The sequence below is a fragment of the Arvicola amphibius genome, chromosome 4 (assembly GCF_903992535.2).
Source record: "Arvicola amphibius chromosome 4, mArvAmp1.2, whole genome shotgun sequence".
In the NCBI taxonomy this organism is placed as follows: domain Eukaryota; kingdom Metazoa; phylum Chordata; class Mammalia; order Rodentia; family Cricetidae; genus Arvicola; species Arvicola amphibius.
The window spans coordinates 111,768,926-111,789,509 of record NC_052050.1 but is presented as its reverse complement, the minus strand read 5'-3'; the positions used below and the strand labels follow the sequence as shown (position 1 = coordinate 111,789,509).

General features: G+C 43.4%; 1 protein-coding gene across 2 annotated transcripts in view; it reads right to left on the bottom strand.

Moving 5' to 3' along the window:
* Nucleotides 1-20,584, bottom strand: part of Klhl2 (kelch like family member 2) — a 109,558-nt gene that overhangs the window by 62,582 nt on the left and 26,392 nt on the right. For both annotated transcript variants that reach the window (XM_038326990.2, XM_038326991.2), the window contains one exon: nt 9,301-9,422. In XM_038326990.2, coding sequence (XP_038182918.1) covers nt 9,301-9,422 — 122 coding nt within the window. The remainder of the gene's footprint in view (nt 1-9,300; nt 9,423-20,584) is intronic.

The following is a 20,584-nucleotide window of genomic DNA, read 5'->3' as shown; positions in this document are numbered from 1 at the left end:
AAGATTATTCAACAGCAAAACACATAAATAAATTTTTTTAAAAATTAAAAAAATAAAATAAATGACCCCCCAACTTTCACTACTACACCTTGAATGAATCTTCCACAAGGAAGAAGGAAGTAATGTCTAAAGTCCTACATATAGAATAAAACCCCAAGTAAATTCCCACTTCATCTGGATCTATTTACCTCTCCAGTGTTATCTCTCTCCATTCTTTCCATAATATACTCTCCTCAAGCAATAATCACCTTATGTTGAACACGGTAGTGTTTTAACTACCAACAACATGTGGAGGCAGAGGCCAGCCTGGTCTATGCAGTGAGTTCCAGGCTAGCCAATGGCTATGTAGAGAAACTCAAACAACCAAAACAAAACAAAAAAGCCAGCAAATCTTTTACTTTTGACCTTAAGTATTCTCAGCTTCCTCCCGTCTCTATCCCTGATGTTCCTTCTGCTGGGGGCATTCTCTGCTTCATCTCTGGGTCACTCCGTATTGTCTTCATTCAGTTTACTGTTCAGGTGCGTGCTCCTCAGTGCACAATAATAATTCAAAATCATCCTCTTATCTAAGGGTTCGTTGTTTGCCCCCCCCCCACACACACACATACAACAACAAGGGCTTTCCAGACAGGGACCTTGTCTCTATGTTTGACACTGAGTTGTTAATGAATAGAAAACTGCCTAGCATATAATAAACACTCCATACATATTTAACAAGTGATCGACCGAAAACTGGAATTCATCAAGACCAATACTGGCAGTAGGAAAAATGAAGGGTGCAAGCTTAATGCTCGGAAGCGAGAAAGGAAAAAGTACAAGTCATGTGTAGGAGACAGTGATAGTTACCAACCCTGGCCCAACTGATAGCCTGCCCAGTCTACACTCAGATCCTAAAAACCTCCTTTCTTCCAGTTCAGTCCTATTTAGAAAAAATATATATATTCCTGTCCAAGATTGCCAAGTTAATTAAACTCCAAGCCAGCGTTTACAGCCTGGTCTCCACGAACCCAGATGTCCTATACATGAGTGTGCTCCCCTATGTGGGCCCCAAAGCCTCACATACTAATAATCCTAGATCTTGGGCTTGCTCTCTAGCCCCCTGTACAAATAGACACTCCAAAAATCCCAAACATACTCGACTTTGGTCATGCCAATCACGTATCCCTTAGCCACATTTCTTTACAGATAAGCCAGAATACAGGACTGAAGCCATATCCACACAACAGTCGCTCTCCATGTATCAGACACCACTATCTGCCTGAGAGGAGTCATCAAACCACCCCCTCCACTTTTGCCGACTCTATCCCCATCATCATTCTGTACAGTTACCACCACCTCCAATTTCACCTCCTCAATCACCACCTCCACTTCTTCCATTACTTCCAGGAGCACCAGCAGCAGCAGCAGCACCATCACCATCACTTTCAACAGCAACATCACCATGGTCTTCCCTCCATCACCACCACCACTACTGCAATCTTCTCTATCTCCTCCACCATCACCATCATCACCTCTGACTAACATGGTTATCAGTATCACCTCCCGCATCTAGCATCACCTTTATTGATACCGCTCCTCCATCATCACCAGCACAACCTACTCCACTGTTGCCATTATCAGTATCACCTCCTCCATTACTACCGCCTCCTCTACCACCACAACCATACCCACTGCCATTTGTGTTTATTACCAAGAACTGATATTAAAGTTCTCAACGAAAATGATCACCTTTAATTCTGTTCTATTTTTAAAGAAATGAGATATTCTTGTCCCAAACAATTCCTGCTGGTGCAACATGTAACTTTCATAAATTGCTTAAAACTTATCCATTTAAAACTGCCAAATCCCTCTCCTATGACAGCACTCCAATACACATGGAGCCAAGAGAGTAATGTCCCCAAGGTCAACGTGTGAGTGAGCGCTTGTTTACACCAGCACTACTTATTATTACCTTTGTTTCTCACACCTACATCAAGCGAAAAACACCTACTTTTAGTAAGCCAAAACATGTCCCAAAGCCGAAAAGTCAAAATGTATGGAACAAAACTACAAATTTATCAAAGAAATAAATGGCGAAGAAATTGAAATGTTTTATAGGCTCCAAAAATGCTGATGCCTATCTCAAGTAACTTTGGGATATGGGAAATTTTCTTTTCTGTTATAAAAGGCTTCTTGATGTTTTCTTTTATCTTTAATGGTACGGGGATCTAAGCCAGGACCTTGCACATTCTAGACAAGTGCTCTACAATGGAACTATACATGCCCAGTCAGTATTTGTTAATTTATAAAAAAAAAGTCTATAGAGACTGGGGAGATAACTCAATAGGTAAAGTACTTGCTGTACGAACATGAGGACCTGGGTTGGATCTCTACCATCCAGATCAAAGAAGGAAGGAAAAGGAAGGAAGGGAAAAAAGAAAGACAAACAGCAAGGATGAGCCAGTCGAGTGTGAGGGGAGGGCACTATACATGTATAATTCCAGCACTGGAGAACAATGACGAAATGGTCTCTGGGACTTGCTGGCCCCTAGTCAAAGCAGTGAGCTCCAGGTTCAAGCAGCAATTCTGTCAGCAGCTAAGAAGCCTGGTGTGGAAGCCTGAGGACTGGAATTTAGATCCCAGCACTCATGTATAAGCCAGGCATGGCCCTATATACCTACAACATCAGCACTGAGAGGGGTGGGGAAGAGGATTGCTGGATCCCAGTGTAAGCAAAAATCCAAGTTCATGGTTCACAGAGACAGCATGCCTCAAAAGAATAAGGTGGAGCTTGATCGAGGAAGATATTCAATGCCTGCATCTGTCCTGGGTGAGCATACACACAAGCATGTATATATCACCCATATGCAACACACACACACAATGTGAAGAGCAATAAAGACACCAACACTGACCACTGGCACATACACAAATGTGTATGCATACAAATAAAACAAAATTTCTTTATAAGTTGAATGGTGTTGAACAAATTATTTAAGCATTCTGAGCCTATTTTTTTCAACAGCAAAATAGATTGATATATATCTCATATAACACTAGTGTTATGCCCAGATCATGGGGTCCCCCCAAAACCACCACGGAGTTCATTCTATGTAAAAGCAAAGAACCTTTATTCAAGTTTAAGCTTGGACTCTCAGTCTGTCTGATGCAGGGGCTGAGAGCAGAGCATCCCAGGTCCAAGCAGGGTAGGTGTTTCTCATAGAAGTTGGGGTGAGGGTATTTCCAACGTTAAGGACCCTAAATGGCTGACATTTGTCTAAGGGTCTTAGCAAAAGAAGAATAGGTGAGTCCTAGGCCCAGGGACATCGGATGATCTTTCCTCATCTTATCTAATGGTAGGAATGTCAGGTACTTCCCTTTAGATGCTGGCCTTCCCTGGATGGTGTCAACTCTAGCTTTTTCTGGAACCCGGTGCTGCCTGTCAGTAAACAAAACTCAGGCCTACTTTTTAGCTGGTCACTATCAAGCCTGACAGGGCAAGTGTGGCCAGGCTGCCCTGGGCTCCACAAATAGAAACATCAAATGAGATAAACACACACACATATAATAAATGCATAGTACAGGGTTGGAGATATACCTGGTTAAAAATCCTGCCTTATTAATATTCATACATACAATCATATACTGATATTTTTGTATATAAATATGGGTTTTTCTTATTTTCTGAGATTGGGTCCTACTATAGTTCCCTCTGTTAGGGTCACAAATGCCCTTGCACGCACAAATCACTAGGGAAACCAACAATGTTAAACACATAGGAGCCTCTCCTCAATGGCAGAGATAAAATACCTTCTCTCCTACCAGAAGGCTAGACTGGATATTATTTAGGAGCTGGTGACCCTTTTGTCACCAGTGGAGGCAGACCTCACCCAAATCTCCCAAAAAAACGCTGACCCTAGACTCTCCCTCCCTAGACTATTGTCTTTAACTCCCAGTTAAAGCCATCCTTAGCGGAGAGAGACGTCACAAGTATTTTATGTACTCCCAATCTTTACGCTATTTTCATCAGAAACCACAATCAGCCTGTTAGCTGTAGAATTCACACTCATAGCCACACGTATTTTGTAAAGGAGTTTCTAAGTGTAATGGTCTGTCCTGTCCAAGAGATAAGCCCCACCCACTCCCTGCCCCACCCACCGAGGATCTTCCTTCTGCTTCCAGCCAGAGCTCTCTCTCTCTCTTTTCCCTCTGGGAGGTAGCTTCTCCTCTCCTCTTCCCACCTCTTTTTCTCTCTCTCTTCCCCCCCTCTCTCTCTTTCTGCTCCTCCCCTTCTCCCCTTCCCCCCTTTCCCTTTCTCCTCAATAACCCACTAAATAAATACCCACTTTCTTTGCAGGAAGCACCTATCTGTCTCTGTCTCTCACCACCGACTCCCACCTGCCTGGAACCCACAGAAGGCTGGGCAGTGGGACCGGCTGCCCCTCGGGGAACCTCAGCGGTTTACCGTTACACTGAGTAGTCACACTTTAAGTTTATAGTATACCTGGAAACTCTTCCCTACATCGCACTGTGTTTAAATATGTTGATGAAGTTAATCTGAGCCAGGTTTTCATTCTCATCTCTTCAGGGATCACTGCCTACATCAATACCTGTAGGGCCCCCTCATTCCTGGCTATACTTGAACTCATGACCCTCCCACTTCAACCTCCCTCATGCAGAACTTCTCAATATGTGGGTCATAACCCCCATGGGGGTCACATGTCAGACATCCTGCACACCAGATATTTATATTATGATTCATAACAGTAGCAAAATTAGTTATGAAGTAGCAAGGAAGTAATTTTATAGTTGCGGGTCACCACAATGTGCATTGAAGGGTCACAGCACTGGGAAGTAGCCCTGGGTCACATATAGTATCACAGGCATGCACCACAATGCTTGGATTGCTAGGACTTCTTAAAGTGGCAAGAAAGGAGGAAAAGGTAAGTGGATCTTCTGAAAGTATGCAAAAGTTCATGCATATTCTTTTGCACCTCCCCTTAGGAATAGCTCGGAGGTGTCGGTGACTGCCAGACACTTAAAAGCCCTCTTCCAGTAGGCTGCAGCTTTGTTTTTTAGTCCCTAGATTTATAACATTCAGAAAGTCTGCTAAAGAAGCAGCCTCCAAAGTCAGCCACTTAGAAGGGAGGCAGGAAAGACAATATGCTGTTCGCACAAAGAAGCCAAACTAGAGCAAGGTCATGGTGAAATACAGGTTTTTCTTCTACCTCCCATTAAAGATCCAAATCACTGTACATTCTCTTAATTCAATGACTCGCCGACTTTGAAACAAATGAAACACAAGAGCCAAACTCAAAGTTTAAAAAAACCTAATAAAAACAACAACACAGCACTACCGAGGGGGAAACTCAGAACCAAGGAAACCTGAAATAGCCCTACTGCTTATATAATACAGAAGAGCTTCTTCCTTCTTTGGAGTGAAATCCTCAAATCACTCATTCCCTCATTCTGACTCAACGCTAACAACCCTCACCTCAAATAGAATCACAGGGTTTTAAATGTGTGCACGAAGGAGACCGCTGGGGAAGGGAACGCAAACTAGAAGACAGAAAGAACAGGATAGAGGTTTTGTGCTGTCACCAGCAGACTGGGAGACAGCTGGCCCAAAGTACTCTGAAGCGCTGAGAGTCTCAGCAACACACACAACCCCAGAGACACCATCCCAGTGTCACTTAGCCTCACTTCCAGATCAGAGGCTTAGAAAAAGAAGTTCATCTTGCAAAAGATTTGATTTTAGGTCTAATGAGAAAATCAAGCAACAACGGCAAATATCTGCATCCTACAATGTTCTGTCCCCACCGTGCACACTAGAAAAAAAAAAGTACTCAGGGCAGCTTGGTGTTACCAGGTAACCACTGAAGACTTCAGCATAACTTTCCTGAAGTCACCAGACACCTCCACTACTTTAAACAAAGAACAAACTGACAAAGATGATCAAAAAGAGTAAAGAGGCCGGGCAGTGGTGGCGCACGCTTTGAATCCCAGCACTGGGAAGCAGAGGTAGGCCTGAGCCAGCCTGGTCTACAGACTGAGTTCCTGGACAGCCAGGACTGTTACATAGAGAAACTCTGTCTCAAAAAACCAAAAGAAAAAAAGAAAAAAATGAAAGAATAAATGGAAGTTTGATACTTATTCATCTCTATAGCCTTACTCTAGTGTTCACTGAAAAACACTCATTACAGAACGTTCCAAATGTCTTTTCAAAACATGGGCTTTTCACTGGACTACAAAATGAGGATTCTTTTAAGTCAGGGTATCCCTAAACTAGAGAAGCACTCCTCCCCCTCTAAAGGAAAGCTAAGGAATAGAACAAGGCTGCCCAGTGCAACTATTAGAATGTACTTCTGCGAGGGCTAAGCAATGTATACAAGCAACGAGCTTTGCTCCAAGGCTGTGACTAATATATTAAGTCTGGAGTGTGACAGTTACTAAAAGAAACCTGAGAGAGATGCCCTCACTCCAAACAGGTAATGTTCCCATTGTAAAAATTGCTGCAAACTATAGGAAGGACAGAACTTACTGTTTAAACTCTCAGATCTGCACATCTGTAGTAGCAATTTCCCTCCATGTGGCCACTATGTGCCAAAGAAACCTGTAGCCCATTTTCTAGGTAGGTGGACAGCTTAAGACACTTACGCACATCGATGAATAAAAAGCACAACAAAGCCGGGCAGTGGTGGCACACACCTTTAATCCCAGCACTTGGGAGGCAGAGACAGGTGGATCTCTGTGAGTTTGAGATCAGCCAGGTCTACAGAGTGAGTTCCAGGACTGGTTCCATAGCTACTGAGAAACCCTGTCTAAATAGATAGATAGATGATGGATGGATGGATGGATGGATGGATGGATAGGTAGGTAGGTAGGTAGATAGATAGGTAGGTAGGTAGGTAGGTAGATAGATGATAATAGATAGATAGATAGATAGATAGATGATAGATTGATAGATAGGTAGGTAGATAGATGATAGGCAGACAGACAGACAGACAGACAGACAGAAAGACAGACAGACAGACAGACAGACAGACAGACAGATAGATAAGATAGATAAAATAAAGCCAAGGTACTCCCAAAAATAGTTTGAGTACAAAAGTCTAGAAGGAGATAACAAATTGCAACTGACTCTCCCTTCCTGGCATAATGCCAACATACTTGTCCACACTAAAACAAATGTTCACTCAAGGTTTTGACGATGGGGTAGTGGGTAAAGTGGTTGCTATGCAAGCATAAAGACTTGAGTTCAAATCCACAGAGCCCAAATAAAGCCAGGTACAGTAGGATGTATCTGTAATGTCTAAGTTCTACAGCAAGACTGGAGACAGAGACCGGAGAACCCCTGAAAGCTTGCTGGCCAGTTAACCTGGCATAGTGTTGAACAACAAAGACACCCTGCTTCTAACAAGGTGGAAGGCAAGAAATGACACTCAAGGCTGTCCTCTGATCTCTATATGTATACCATAGCATGCATTCCCCCTCACAAATTTAAAAAAAAAAAAAAAACTTGGATCATTAGGTATAGGATCCAATCACCAATCACCCTTAGTCACAACTCCAAAACGGACTGTGGGTTTTCAAACATTTCCCTCCTAAGTGAGCTGTCCAAGTCAAGTCTGTAATGAGAATAGTTCAAAGGCCTTCCAGGAGGCTCAGCTTCTGCCTGCTAACATTTACAGTAAGCAGACAGCATGTGGCATGCCACAGTAGCAGCTCTCCAGCCTCCATTCAAACACAAGGTAGAACATTTTGGCCAGTCAGAGGCATAAACTAACTATGAAACCCATATCTTACTTGTACGAGCAGAATTTACAAACTGTTTCTTAGTTTGGTTCTAAGTGCTGGAGAGATGGCTTGGCAGGAAAAGTGCTTGCTGTTCTTCCAGAAAACCAAAGTCTGGTTCTCGATATGCATGTCGAGTAGTTGACAAGCACCTGTAAGTCCAGCTCCAGGGATCACAAGGGCTCAAACACACACGTGGTTCTAAGATCTCTTTGTTGTCCTTAAAACACAGCATCCCGCCCGAATGAACTAAATATAAACATTTAAATGTTGGTAGGGTGTAGCCACCAGGAATTAAAAGATGCACGTATTCTTTGCTCAACCCATTCCACTTTCAGGAGTCCAGCCTGTGGAATTCTTGCCCGCAAATATTGCGATGGCCACTAGCTTCAGCAATCCACCAAAGGGGAGCATCGTGCACACCCATTACCAGAGGGTGTACCACACAAAACAAGCCATTCTGCTGAGAAAAAAAAAAAAAGGCAAAGTTGCCAAATACAGACTAAACATACTCAAAATTTAAATTCTATGCATGCTTATCATGTACTTGAACCAACACATGGCTGAAAGATGCTGTCTCAGACAGAGAACAGCAGCCAACCTTCTCAGGAAGAGGAAATGGATATGTGCGGAACAGTCACAGGAACGAGACTGTCCTAGTCACTGTTCTACTGCTGTGAAGAGGCACCATGACCATAGCAACTTATAAAAGAAACCATTGAACTGGGGCTTGTTACAGGTTCAGAGGTTTAGTCCATTATCAGCCTGGCAGGGAGGACATAAAGGCAGACATGGTGCTGGAGCAGTATCTGAGACCTACATCCTGATCCTCAGGAGAGCCACTGGGTCCCTCAAAGTCCACCCCCAGTGACACACTTCCTCCAACAAGGCGATACCTCTTAATCCTTCTAATCCTTTCAAATAGTTCCACTTCCTGGAGACCAAGCATTCACACATGTGAGCCTGTGGAGGCCATTCATATTCAAATTAGCATAAGACCATTTAAAAAGAAATGTTCCTTTTTTCTGCAACGTTCTTCCTTGCCTCTTAAAGCATTTAAACATTTATTTACCGTCCATAAAACATTTGTTCTCTTTGGAAAATAGGTGCTACATCAATTTTTGGCTAAATTCTAGAATTATTTAAAGAGAATGCTCAAACAATAAAGAGTTAATGAATGTTGCTAGTCAAAAACATCCTTTGTAGACTTTACCCTTCAAAGGAATAAAGAAAAACTGTGGGCAGCATGAAGCAGGAGCTATAAAGAATGTGACAGTGTTGTCACAAAGGAGAGAGCATTACTCAGAGAGAGAAAGGATGTGTCTCAGATCTGCAAAGACAGAAAAGGTACCGGAATCAGAAACACCATTAAAAAGACACAATCATCCCCAGTGTCCCTCTGAAATAAAATTCCAACAATGAATCTCATTACTTTTGGCACGAACTGTACGCTGTGTGGGAATGTAGCTTTGGATTAGAAAAACTGCACACATAAAGAGCTAAGCGGCGTAGAGCGTCTGCTTTTACCTGCACATTTTCTTCTGTGACCTGAATTTCTGCGGTGTAAACATAATCAATTAGCATCCTCAGGGTCCAGCCGTCGACCTCCTTTATTCGAACTCTCTTAGCTCGGCTTTCGCTCATCTCACCTAAAACACCAAGGCATGAAGTAAAGTTACAACGGGAGGCTGCTGTGAAAATATCAACACCAAGACAGGCTGATCCATATTCCTGCCACTCATGCGAGTAGGCACGCAACAGGATCTGCCACTGCTGCAGTCCTCAGCCACCGCCCCCCCCAACAAAGGTGTCCTGAGCAAACCATAAATTACTTCAGCTTGGCGTTCGAGCCTGACGATAACATTGCAAGATTGAGGGTGCCCTGCACCCAGCTCCAGGATTCAGTGCTGCCCATGCGGCCAAACAGGGTCCGTGATAGATTCCTTTCTGTTGGGGTTTTTGTTGTTGTTTTAGTTTGGTTTGGTTTGGTCTGGTATGTTTTGGTTTGGTTTGGTTTGCAACAGGGTTTCTCTGTGTAGCCCTGGCTGTTCTGACACTCACTATGTAGACCAGACTGGTCTGAAACTCAGAGAGCCACCTCTCAAATGCTAGGACTAAAGGCTGGGGTTTTATTTTTATTTTTCTATGACTTTGATTTTATTTGTTTGTTTGATTAATTAGTATGTGTGTGTGTGTGTGCACGTGTGTGTGCATGTATGTGTGTGTATGAATCTGAGCATAAGATCCCCTGGAGCTGAGCCAGCCAATGAGGGTGGTGTGACCTGACCTCAGGTCCTTTAGAAAAACTTCACAACCTTAACTGCAGAGTCCTCTCTCCAGCTCCCTCCTTATGGATTTGTAATTCCATCTGTAACAGTAACGATGCTGCCATCCTTGGCTGATGGTAAAGACCACATGGTGAAAAGGACTTACTTAGCATCATTCTTTCCAAGAGCACACAGACACCTGCCCAGGGCCTGGAGACTCAGGCTTTCTGTAAGGAGCCACAACCCTCATGCAGGAGCACAGTGCAAAGCCAACTACACAAACTGCTGAGGTTAGTCAGAGGGTTCTTACAGAAGTCACCTAAGTTCAGCCCCTACTTGCCATCTGCAGTAACTAATCCTCAAGTCCATTCAACACCAGCACATGCTACTTTGTGTGAGCAACAGGGCACCATGTAACAGCCTAGAACACAGAGAGATACAAACAGTTAAATGGAGAAGGTTAACTAGCCAGGCCTGGTGGTACAGGCATGTGACCAGCCACTCAGGGGACTGGAGCAAGACCACAAGGCCAAGGCCCGCCTGAGTGACAGTGAGTTCAAGGCCAGTCTGGGCAATTTAGTAAGACCCTGACTCAAAATAAAAGGTAGAAAAGGGCTAAAGGTGTAACTGTGGAGTGCCTGTCTGGCAAGGAGAGTCTCCTTCTCCAGTTCTAAAAGGCGAGCCCAAGAAGGAATGGCCCTCAGCAGAAGAATCTTGTTCTAGAATTCACTAGGGTTTAGGGGTGAAAGCCTGGGAAGCTGTGCCACACCCGCCACCTTCACTTGAACCCTGCATCTCACATTAATAAACAGGCTTGGTTCTGTTTGAGACACTGTGTGCTGCTGGTGCCATAAACTATCAGGAAGGCGATTTTACAAGACTCCTTTGCAAACAGAAGCCCTGGGGGGGCACGGGGGGGGGGGAGAGGGGATACTAACAGCAACAGCAACTGACACAGACATCTCACTGCATGCCCCCCTGGAGACGGCCTGACAAGAGCTCCAACAGAAGCTGCTCTTCTCAGAGCGGAACTACCTCAAAGAGTGCCCTGTCACTCCCCGAGGGGAAAACATCTATCTGTGCCACAGAAGAGGACGTTTCAAGAGAAGGGAACAGGACTGCTTCTGTGCCCCCGCCTTTAAAAGGAAAGGAGGAATACAGAAAATCAATTCAACTGCATATATAACGCCTTCCTCTATGCCCCCTCCTTTCCCTGTCTCATGGATTGCTAGGGTTTATATAATCTGAAGGCACAGTGTCAAAAGTTAAGATATTGATTCCTAATTATAGTTCTGTGTGTGTGTGTGTGTGTGTGTGTGTGTGTGTGTGTGTCTAGACTAGACCACAACCTCAAATATCATTCCTGGCATTCCTGGGTATCTTAGGAATGCCACCATCTTTGAAACAGGGCCTGTTGTTGGCCTGCAGCTCACCCGTTATCCTAAGCTGACTGGCTACCTGCCTCCACCTTTCCAGGAGAGACTGTAAACATGAACCGCCAAGTCTAGTTTTTAAAAGAATGTTTTTATTAATTATTGGAGAATTTCATACAATGGTACTTTTTCCATTTAATTTATGTATTTATTTTATGTGTATAGGTGTTTTGCCTGTATATAAGTTTTTGCACCAAGACCATGCCTGATGCTATCAAGAGGTCAGAACAGTGTTGGAGCCCCAGAACCCGAGTTACAGCCGGTTGGTTGTGAGCTGCCATGTGAGTGCTAGGAGCTGAATCTGGTCCTCTAGAAGAGCAGCCAGTGCTCTTAACCACTGAGCCACCTCTCCAGCCCGCAAAGCATTCTGAACATATTTGCCTACAACTCTTCCCCTTAACTCTTCCCAGATCCATGCTTACCTGCCTACTGGCAACCTCCTGTCTTCTTTTTTCTTTTCTTTTTTATTTAAACTTAATTAACACATGGACTCCAATTTATGCTGTCCATAACTTCTGAGTGTACACAAGGGCACACCCATAAAGATAACTGACTCTCCCTCCTTCGGAATTCATAGACTGTCCACAGCTTCACAGTTAGGGGTGAGGGCTCACTTCCTGCAGAGTTAGAATGTTGACTGACGCCATCTTGTGCCCTTTAGAATTCATGAACTGTTTACAGCTTCTCAGGGGCGAGGGCTCACTTTTTTGCTCTTGTCCTACCTACCTCTGGCTCTTACCATCTACTTTTGCTTTTCGATATAGGTTAGGGGCAAGCATTTTACCAACTAAGCAATTTCTCCACTGCTCCTCCAAATACAATTTCGGATAAATGCCTTCAGCAGTAAACACCTTGCTTCATCCACAGTGCCCTGGAGCAATGTAAGTGTAAAGTCACATGCCTAGTTCCCGGATTTCAGCAGGAACTAGTTTAGATAAAAGCCTTAGACACAATCAAATCTCTTAATTTATGTATATGACTAAAAAAAATAGTTCTATGCCAGGTGGTTTTTACTATTATAGAGGCCCTGTGCTAAATCATATCTCTTCCTTACATGTCAGTTTTAAAGATTGTCTCCCCAGAAAATTCATCTGTTTCTAACATCAACCTCAATTATATATTGCTTTTAAAATGTCTTAATCTTTATTTTATTCATCTTAACTTACAAAAAAAGTAGCAAAAACAAAAAGCTTGCCACCAAATGCATTAGTAGATTAAAAATTCCAACAATCAAACTATAGGGAAGAAAAGCAAAAGCTACTCACACTCCATCCTAGGTGTTACACGGTATCTTAGTTACCATCCTTTACCACATTTATAGAGTGTATGTTTAAACAGTATGGCTTTCTGAGATTTATGTTTGGTAACGAATTTTATAAGCCATTACCAAGATGGCTCAGTGGATAAGCGGCTTACCGGTGACCTGAGTTGGATACCTGGGGCCCACATAGAAGAAGAGAACCAACTCCGCTCACACACCACAGTACACATGGGTCCACACTGACGTACTCGCAGGCAGGTGCACCTCCTGCTCTTACAGAGACCTGGGTTCAGTTCCTAGCTCCCACATGGGAGCTCACGGTCTTGGAACCCCAGTTCCGGAGAATCCAACAGCTTCTCCTGGCCTCCATGAGCACCAAGCATGCATGGGATACACATACAGAGATGCAGGCAAGCACTTACACAGAAAATAAATCTTCAGGGGCAGGGGAGCTATCTAATGGCACTCCACAGCTCTTCCTAGATCACTTCTAGTTTTGTACACTCTCGATGGACCAAGTTTATAAGATTAACTCAGGAACTCTATTAAGATTGCCACACAGATGCTCGTGCTAAACACCTAAGCCACCTTACACTGTTCTCTTTTCATTATCCACCAATCCATCTTTCACCAGAGCCTGCAGAACGAACTGACCTTAATTAGACCTACAATTCCTCCTCCCACCTCTTTATCCCCTACTCATCATTGTATCACGGGAGCCCGATCATCTCTGCGAGAGCTCTGTAGTACCCACCCCCCTTTTGTCCAATTGTATGTACATGGGTCTGTGTGTAGGTGTGTGCACAGAAGTACAGGTGTCCTAGGAGTCTCAGAGGATTTGGGATTCCCTAGAGCTGGAGTTACAGACAGTAGTGTGACCCCACCATAGATACTGGGGACCAAACTTGACAACTGTCCAATGATTAACCTTGCTCGGGCACTTTTCTGACACATAGGACTACCATGTTGAAAATCGGTCCACTGCTTCTTGACCAAGTGTGCAAATCCTTTTATAGCCAGCCTCCAATTCACCAACTTAACCCCATATACGCTCTCACTCACTTTCCACCATAATATATGCCAGTAGGGAACTGTTCGTAGTTTTCTACACAGACCAAACAACTTCTTACCTTGATACCTGTGCTGAACTCTGTCCTACTGGGCTCCACACCCCTATTCCTGGGCTCCACACCCCTATTCCCCAGGCCAATCTCCACACATCCTTCAGGATTTCACTGGAACCTCTTCAAAATGCATTATCTGCTGGGGGCCCACAGCTGGCCTGGGTTCTTGCCCTAGATACACTTGGAGACCTCATGCATGTCCACTCTGCCAGAACCAACTCTCTCTCTCCAGTTCTTTGGGGGCTTCCTAATGGCACAGATGAAGGCTCTTAGTTCTATACTCCACAATGCCTGATAAAAATCCAATACCAGTTGCATGAATTAATAACTAAATGAGAGAAAGCATGCCAACTAAAAACGAAGCATGCATAAAAATATTTATGTTCATCTTGATCATGAGTTGTGAGAAGGACTTCAGCCACCCAATAGCTATCAAGGATACACTCTACACTGCAAGCTGAATTAAGTAACCCATCGCTAAGTAACACGTCATCTACTTGATTTATTAAAAGTGAATGGATGGGATGGTTCAGAGGGTAGGAGCACATACATACTGTTTTTTCAAAGGACGTGGAATTCGGTTCCTAGCACCCACGCTGATAACTTAACACTATCTACAACTTCAGATCCAGAGGCTCCAATGCCCCATCTGGTCTCCATGGGCACTGAACTCATGTGCACAAAGCCACACATAGATACACATGCACACATAACTAAAAACAAAAATAAAACCTACACGCGTGAACCACCTCTCCTGGATACATGCAGCTACCACCCCCTCATCAAAGAAGTCTCTCTAAAACAAATGGAGACCATCACAGAAAACCACAACTAGACACAAGGCGGAGATTAACAGATCACAAGGAGCCTGGTCCTAACAGATACAGCTACATCACAGCTCCTCCATCTACAGCTCAGGGAACATCACAGAAGAGCCAGAATACCAAGAAGGCTGCGGTGAAAAAGTCTCTCTGGGAATGGCTATAACAAGGCCAGAACAATGGCAATATCAATGGGCGGGTTAAGATGGAAGGGGGAATTCCTGTGGGTACCTACCAGACAAGAACTAAAGACAACGGATGACTGCTGAGAGAAGCAGAATTAGCCTCTCCCCAGAAGGAGTCCCTTCATCAGTGGGTCAATGTGGGGACAGTTGGAAGCAAAGTACCTGGGAGGGTTTGGAGGGAGGAAGGGGGGGGGAAGAAAATAATATAACTCTATTTCAATTAAAAATACTTTTTAAAAAATAAACAAAGAAAATATAGAAAGAAAAAGGAGAGTAGGTTTAGGACAAACTCTATAATCTACTACAAAAAAAAAAGAAGTCCATTATTCTAATTTCAATTTTATTTATAATTTAGGGGGACTTGAATAAAAACATAACACTGGAGCTGATTACACTGAGAATGTAAAAAAAAAATCAATGACAGAAAAGAAATTAAGAGCAAACTGAAAATCACATTTAATTGAAGAGTTCTACCACTCTTCAAGTCCCACTCGCCATTGACAGCACTCGTCACTGACTTCTGTTCTCTCAGTTTGGGTTACAATGAAGCTGCTAGGAATGTCAGCCTGGCCAGGTGACTCCAGAGGCCACACCAGTCACGCACTGTAACGGTCATGGATGAACATGTCACCTTAGTTCTTCAGGAGCCTAAGACAAACATGGTAAATCCATGTACTTATAGCTTTAGTCTCGTTAGGATAACTTGTGGCAAAGACTTATTGGCTCATAAAAGAGCAGGGACAGGAGACAACGTCCCTCCTTCTCCAAAAAGCTGGGTCTACTATTATAGACATTTTGCATTCCAGAGGACCAGCGTGGAGGTATTCATTGATGGTAACAATAGAGACAAAGGAAGTAGGTTCCTAATAAGGTTCTCAGGCTACAGATCAGCTGTGCCCAACGCCCAGCCTCCTCCTTACTGCTCGGCCCAGCTCGAGTGGTATTCCGGCCTCCTGAAGCCCCAGGCTTTCTCACTTAGGCTCTCTGCATGCAGCTTCCTATTTCATTTTCTTCCCAGCAGCCATGAACAGCAGAGCGCTCTTTCCTCAACAAGTTTATTCACTTCCTAAATTAGCCTCTTCTCCCATCTCGATCTCAACAACAGGAGTTCATCTCCATGGCCCTCAAATCGTATGACAATATCCAGCGAAAGGAAGATGCTCAATTACTTGATGTAGGAAAGTACGAATCTTAGACAAATAGAGCCATACGTATAACTTTCAATGTTTACATTCTATAATCACTCACTAATAATGTATGTTTACCTTTCTTAAGTTTTGGCTAATTTATAGTTACTACGGTACAGGAAGTTATCAAAAAGGACACACTCCCACTAGCAGATAATGGCACACACTTTAATCCCAGCACTTGGGAGGCAGAGGCAGGCGGATCTCTGCGAGTTCCAGGACACTGTAGTCTACAGACTGACTTCAAAACAACCAAGGCTATACAAAGAAACACTGTCTTGAAAAACAAAACAAAACAAACAAACAAAAACACAAAAGTTCATACTCCCCAAAAAAGTACATACTATTCAGTATTTCTTAAGAATTTTAACCTGTGGGGCTGGGGAGATTGCTCAGTGGTTAGAACACCTGTCAGTGTTCCAGAGGACCCAAGTTAGAGTTCCAGCATTGACATCAGGCTGTTCACAACTGCTTGTAGCTCTAGCTTTAGGTGGAGTCGATACCCCTGACCTCTGACCTCCAAGGATAGCTGCATTCATGTGCACACATACAGATGAACACACACATAACTTTTATTTTAAAAAAAATCTTTTTAAAAGGAGAATTTTAAGCTGTATCACCAAATGAAACTAAATGTGTTTGTCAAATAAAAATGTTTTAAAGACCACATTTCTAACAAACAGTCTAAAACAAAGAACCCAATTTGCTATGTTCTTTCTCAAGTCATAGTTAACCACCTGGCCTGGTTCTAAATAGTCGCAGACTTCACAAGATGAAAACCTGAAACTACATAGTGGAATTATTTATCACCTTCTTTCTCTATTCAATACTTAAAACTACAAGGAGGAACAGAAGTCTTTTTTATATCCTATAGTTCAAAAGAAATTTTCACCTACAATTTATGGGAGATTGAAAATAAGGGCCTGAGCCGGGTGATGGTGGTGCACGCCTTTAATCCCAGCACTCAGGAGGCAGAGGCAGGAGGATCTCTGTGAGTTTGAGACCAGCATGGTCTACAGGCTCCAAAGCCACAGAGAAACCCTGTCTCGAAAAGCCAAAAAAAAAAAGAAAAAAGAAAAGAAAATAAGGGCCTGGACTGGAGAGAGGGCTCCGTGGTTAAGAGTGCTCACTGCTTTTGTTCAGGACAGGATTAGGGTCCTAGCACCCATGCCAGGGCATCCATAACTTCAGCTCCAGGGGATGTTAGCTGCTCTTCTGGCCGCGCAAACTCCTCTACACATCTGGTGTACAAAAGCTCACCAAAGGTTCACACACATACCCATAAATAAAAAAAAACTAAGTAAATACAAATGTTTACCCCTCAAGACAGAGTCTTGCTGTGTTGGCCACACGATCTCAAACTCCTAGACACTGGCTCTCACGCGGCTGGGGCTGCAAGCCTATGCTACTGGGCATCCCTGGCAGGGCTAAGTTAATAGCTATATTTTTGTGACTCTATAGAGAATAAAAAATCATCAAAGAAAATGTTTATGAATCCTCAGCTCCATGGTTCAAAGCCAGATTGTGCTATGGGAGACACGGTCTCCAAAGAAAGGAAAGAAGTGGGGGAGTGAGGGAGGAAAGAAAGGGAAGAAGTGGGGGAGTGGGGGAGGAAAGAAAGGGAAGAAGTAGGGGAGTGAGGGAGGAAAGAAAGAGGCAATGAAGGAAATAACTACAGAAGTCATGAGGAGCTGTGGGACAGGAGATTAAAAGGCATCAGAGGGTAAAAGCGTGTGTGAAGTGTCACATGTGCATGTATGAAATGTCACAGTGAAGCTCGCTCTCTTGGACAATTTAGATATCTACTAATAGGTTTTCAAAGGGAAAAGCTGTAGCTGTCTAGCCTAAGGTTTGCTCACTCTCCCACTCTTATACAATATAATAAAATTTAGTTTAACACAACCGTGATACTTACTCCAGTATGAACTGGGCAGTTACTCTTGGATTTTTGGATTGGGTTTAACTTTTTAAAAATTATCTTTGAGAATTTTATACATAAATACTATATTTGCATCATTTCCACCCTATCCTCCATATTATTAAGTACTTTTCTGTTCCTCTCATTCCTTCTCAAATCCATGACCACTTCTTTAGTTACTGTAAGCACAACACACACACACACACACACACACACACTTTTTTTTTGTTTTTTAAAAAGATCTCCTGCATCTCAGGCTTGCCTCCAATTCACTAAGTACACAACAGATGACCATGAAATCATGTTCTCCTGCCTCCACCTTCCAGTAGCTGGGATTGCTGTAGGTGTGCATCACCACACCCAGCTAGACTGAGCCAAAAGACGTGCTAAGACATTCACATATATGACCTCATCCAATCTTTACAAAGATGCAGAATGTGAGCGATATTATCACCCTATTGTCCAGATGGGAAAAGTGAAGCCCAGATTATTCAAGCCAGTCTCCAAAGACCCAACTGTCTCCACAAGGTTGTGGCCCCTGAAGGTTGGCCACACAGAGGGCACAGGCCTTCACTGCAGGACTGCGAGACCAACATTCCAGAGAAGCACTCTCATAAGCCAAGCCCCTCTCCAGAATGACATCCAAGATAATAAATACAGTATAAGGCGAGAGACCAAAGTGAAAGTCGGCACATGGAAATGTGCCCATCCTGACCTCGTTAGCATTGACGTTTCACGGCCCTGACTGGCAGCACCCTCCAGCACTTCCCTGACCTGGCTCACAACCCATCTGCTGTCCTTCCTCCATTCATGAAGACTAAACTCTGCTCAGAAGGAGCAAAGCAACAGGACTCTGGTCTCCTCCACTGCTAAGTCCTACAGTGCTTTCCCTGAGCCCACTCCCTCTACCTGGCCCACCCCACTGCAATCTCTGGGTATGTCCTCTCAATGCTGTCCCACTACCAGGATCACTGGACAGCACCATGTTTCTACATTTAAATTAGGTCCCTCTGTCTCTCTAGCTGCATGGTAAGCCACTAGAACAGGAAGCACAGTTATGCTGCTTATATCTTTCCTGATGTACCTGGAATATGTTAGGCACAGAAAATACTCAATAGTCTCTAAGCCATGAACATTTTTCCCCAGACAGGGTCTCTCCACATAGCCCTGACTGTCCTAGAACTTGCCATGAAGACCAGGCTGGCCTCAAAGGGCAGAGATCCACCTGCCTCTGCCTGCTGGGATTGAAGGTGTGCTGCTGTGGGATTTCCTTCTATATATGTGTTGCTTTTATTGGTTGATGAACAAAGCTGTTTTGGCTAATGGCTTAGCAGAGTAAAGCCAGATGGGAAATCCAAGCAGCGGAGATAGAGGAGGAAAGATGGTGGAATCAGGCAGATGCCATGTAGCTATGCCATGTAGCTGCCGAAGGAGAAAGATGCCAAAACATTACTGGTAAACCACAGCCTCGTGGCGATACGTACATTAACAGAAATGTGTTAACATGTAAGAGCTATCTAGCAACATGCCTGAGCCACTGACCAAACAGTGTTGCAGTTAATACAGTTTCTGTGTAGTTATTTGGGTCTGGGCAGCCAGGAAATGAAAGTACAGATTCTGTTTACAGTGTGCACAATTTTATATGCCTACCTTTTGACATACCTACCATGTACACTCTTTTTGGTGTACCAAGACACTAAGACTAAACTCAAGGATCAGATAATGTATTTCTTTGTACATTGTTACAACTTATTCGCCCCTTATCAGTTTTTGCAGTTGCAGTTGGTCAACACTGATTAAGAATATTAAGTGGAAATTTCTAGAAATAGAATTCTTAAGTTTTAGACTAGACACTGTTCTCAGAGGCATCCTGTTTTGGTCACAGCTGGAGAATGAATCATCTCTCTACTGATGTCCATGTCACCCATGTTATTGAATACCTCCTAAGCACAAAAATAGTGATGCTGGCTATTCTATTATAGCATGTTATCATTATCCCATTTTATTCTTAATCAATATTTGCCTAATTTTTAAGTCAAACTTTACAGGAACATGTGTATATACAAGAAATTTTCAGTTTTTAATCTATCCACAATTTTAGGTGTCCTTTGTAAGAAATATCCATTTCTCTCCCACTTCCCCTCCCCTCTCCTCCCTTCTCCTCTCCTTCTCTCCCTTTACCCAGGCTGTGCTGAGGACTGAACCCAGGGTCTGTGCATACTAAGTGCTGTACCACTGAGCTCCACGTCCAGCTCTATGCTGTTTTCTGTTTTGTTTTCTAATGAGGCTTCAAGCATAACTGACATACATTAGTTCTTTTCCAAAAGAGCCAACAGCTCTGTATACGTTTTTATCCATGCCAAAGCAAAGTCGAAGCTTGCGGATACACTAACCTTTATTTCAGATTTCCAAAATAAGGGATCTTAAGACAACACTATAAATACATAATAAAGCAAATGGGAAAGCCATTTGGGAAAAATACAAAATAGTAAAAATGCCCTTCCTTTCACATATACAAAATAAACCGACCAATAATAACTCAAAGGCCCCAAAATGCTGCTGTAAATGGCAGGAAGGCAAACTGCGGGATATATGTGATATAAACTTGAAGTGGC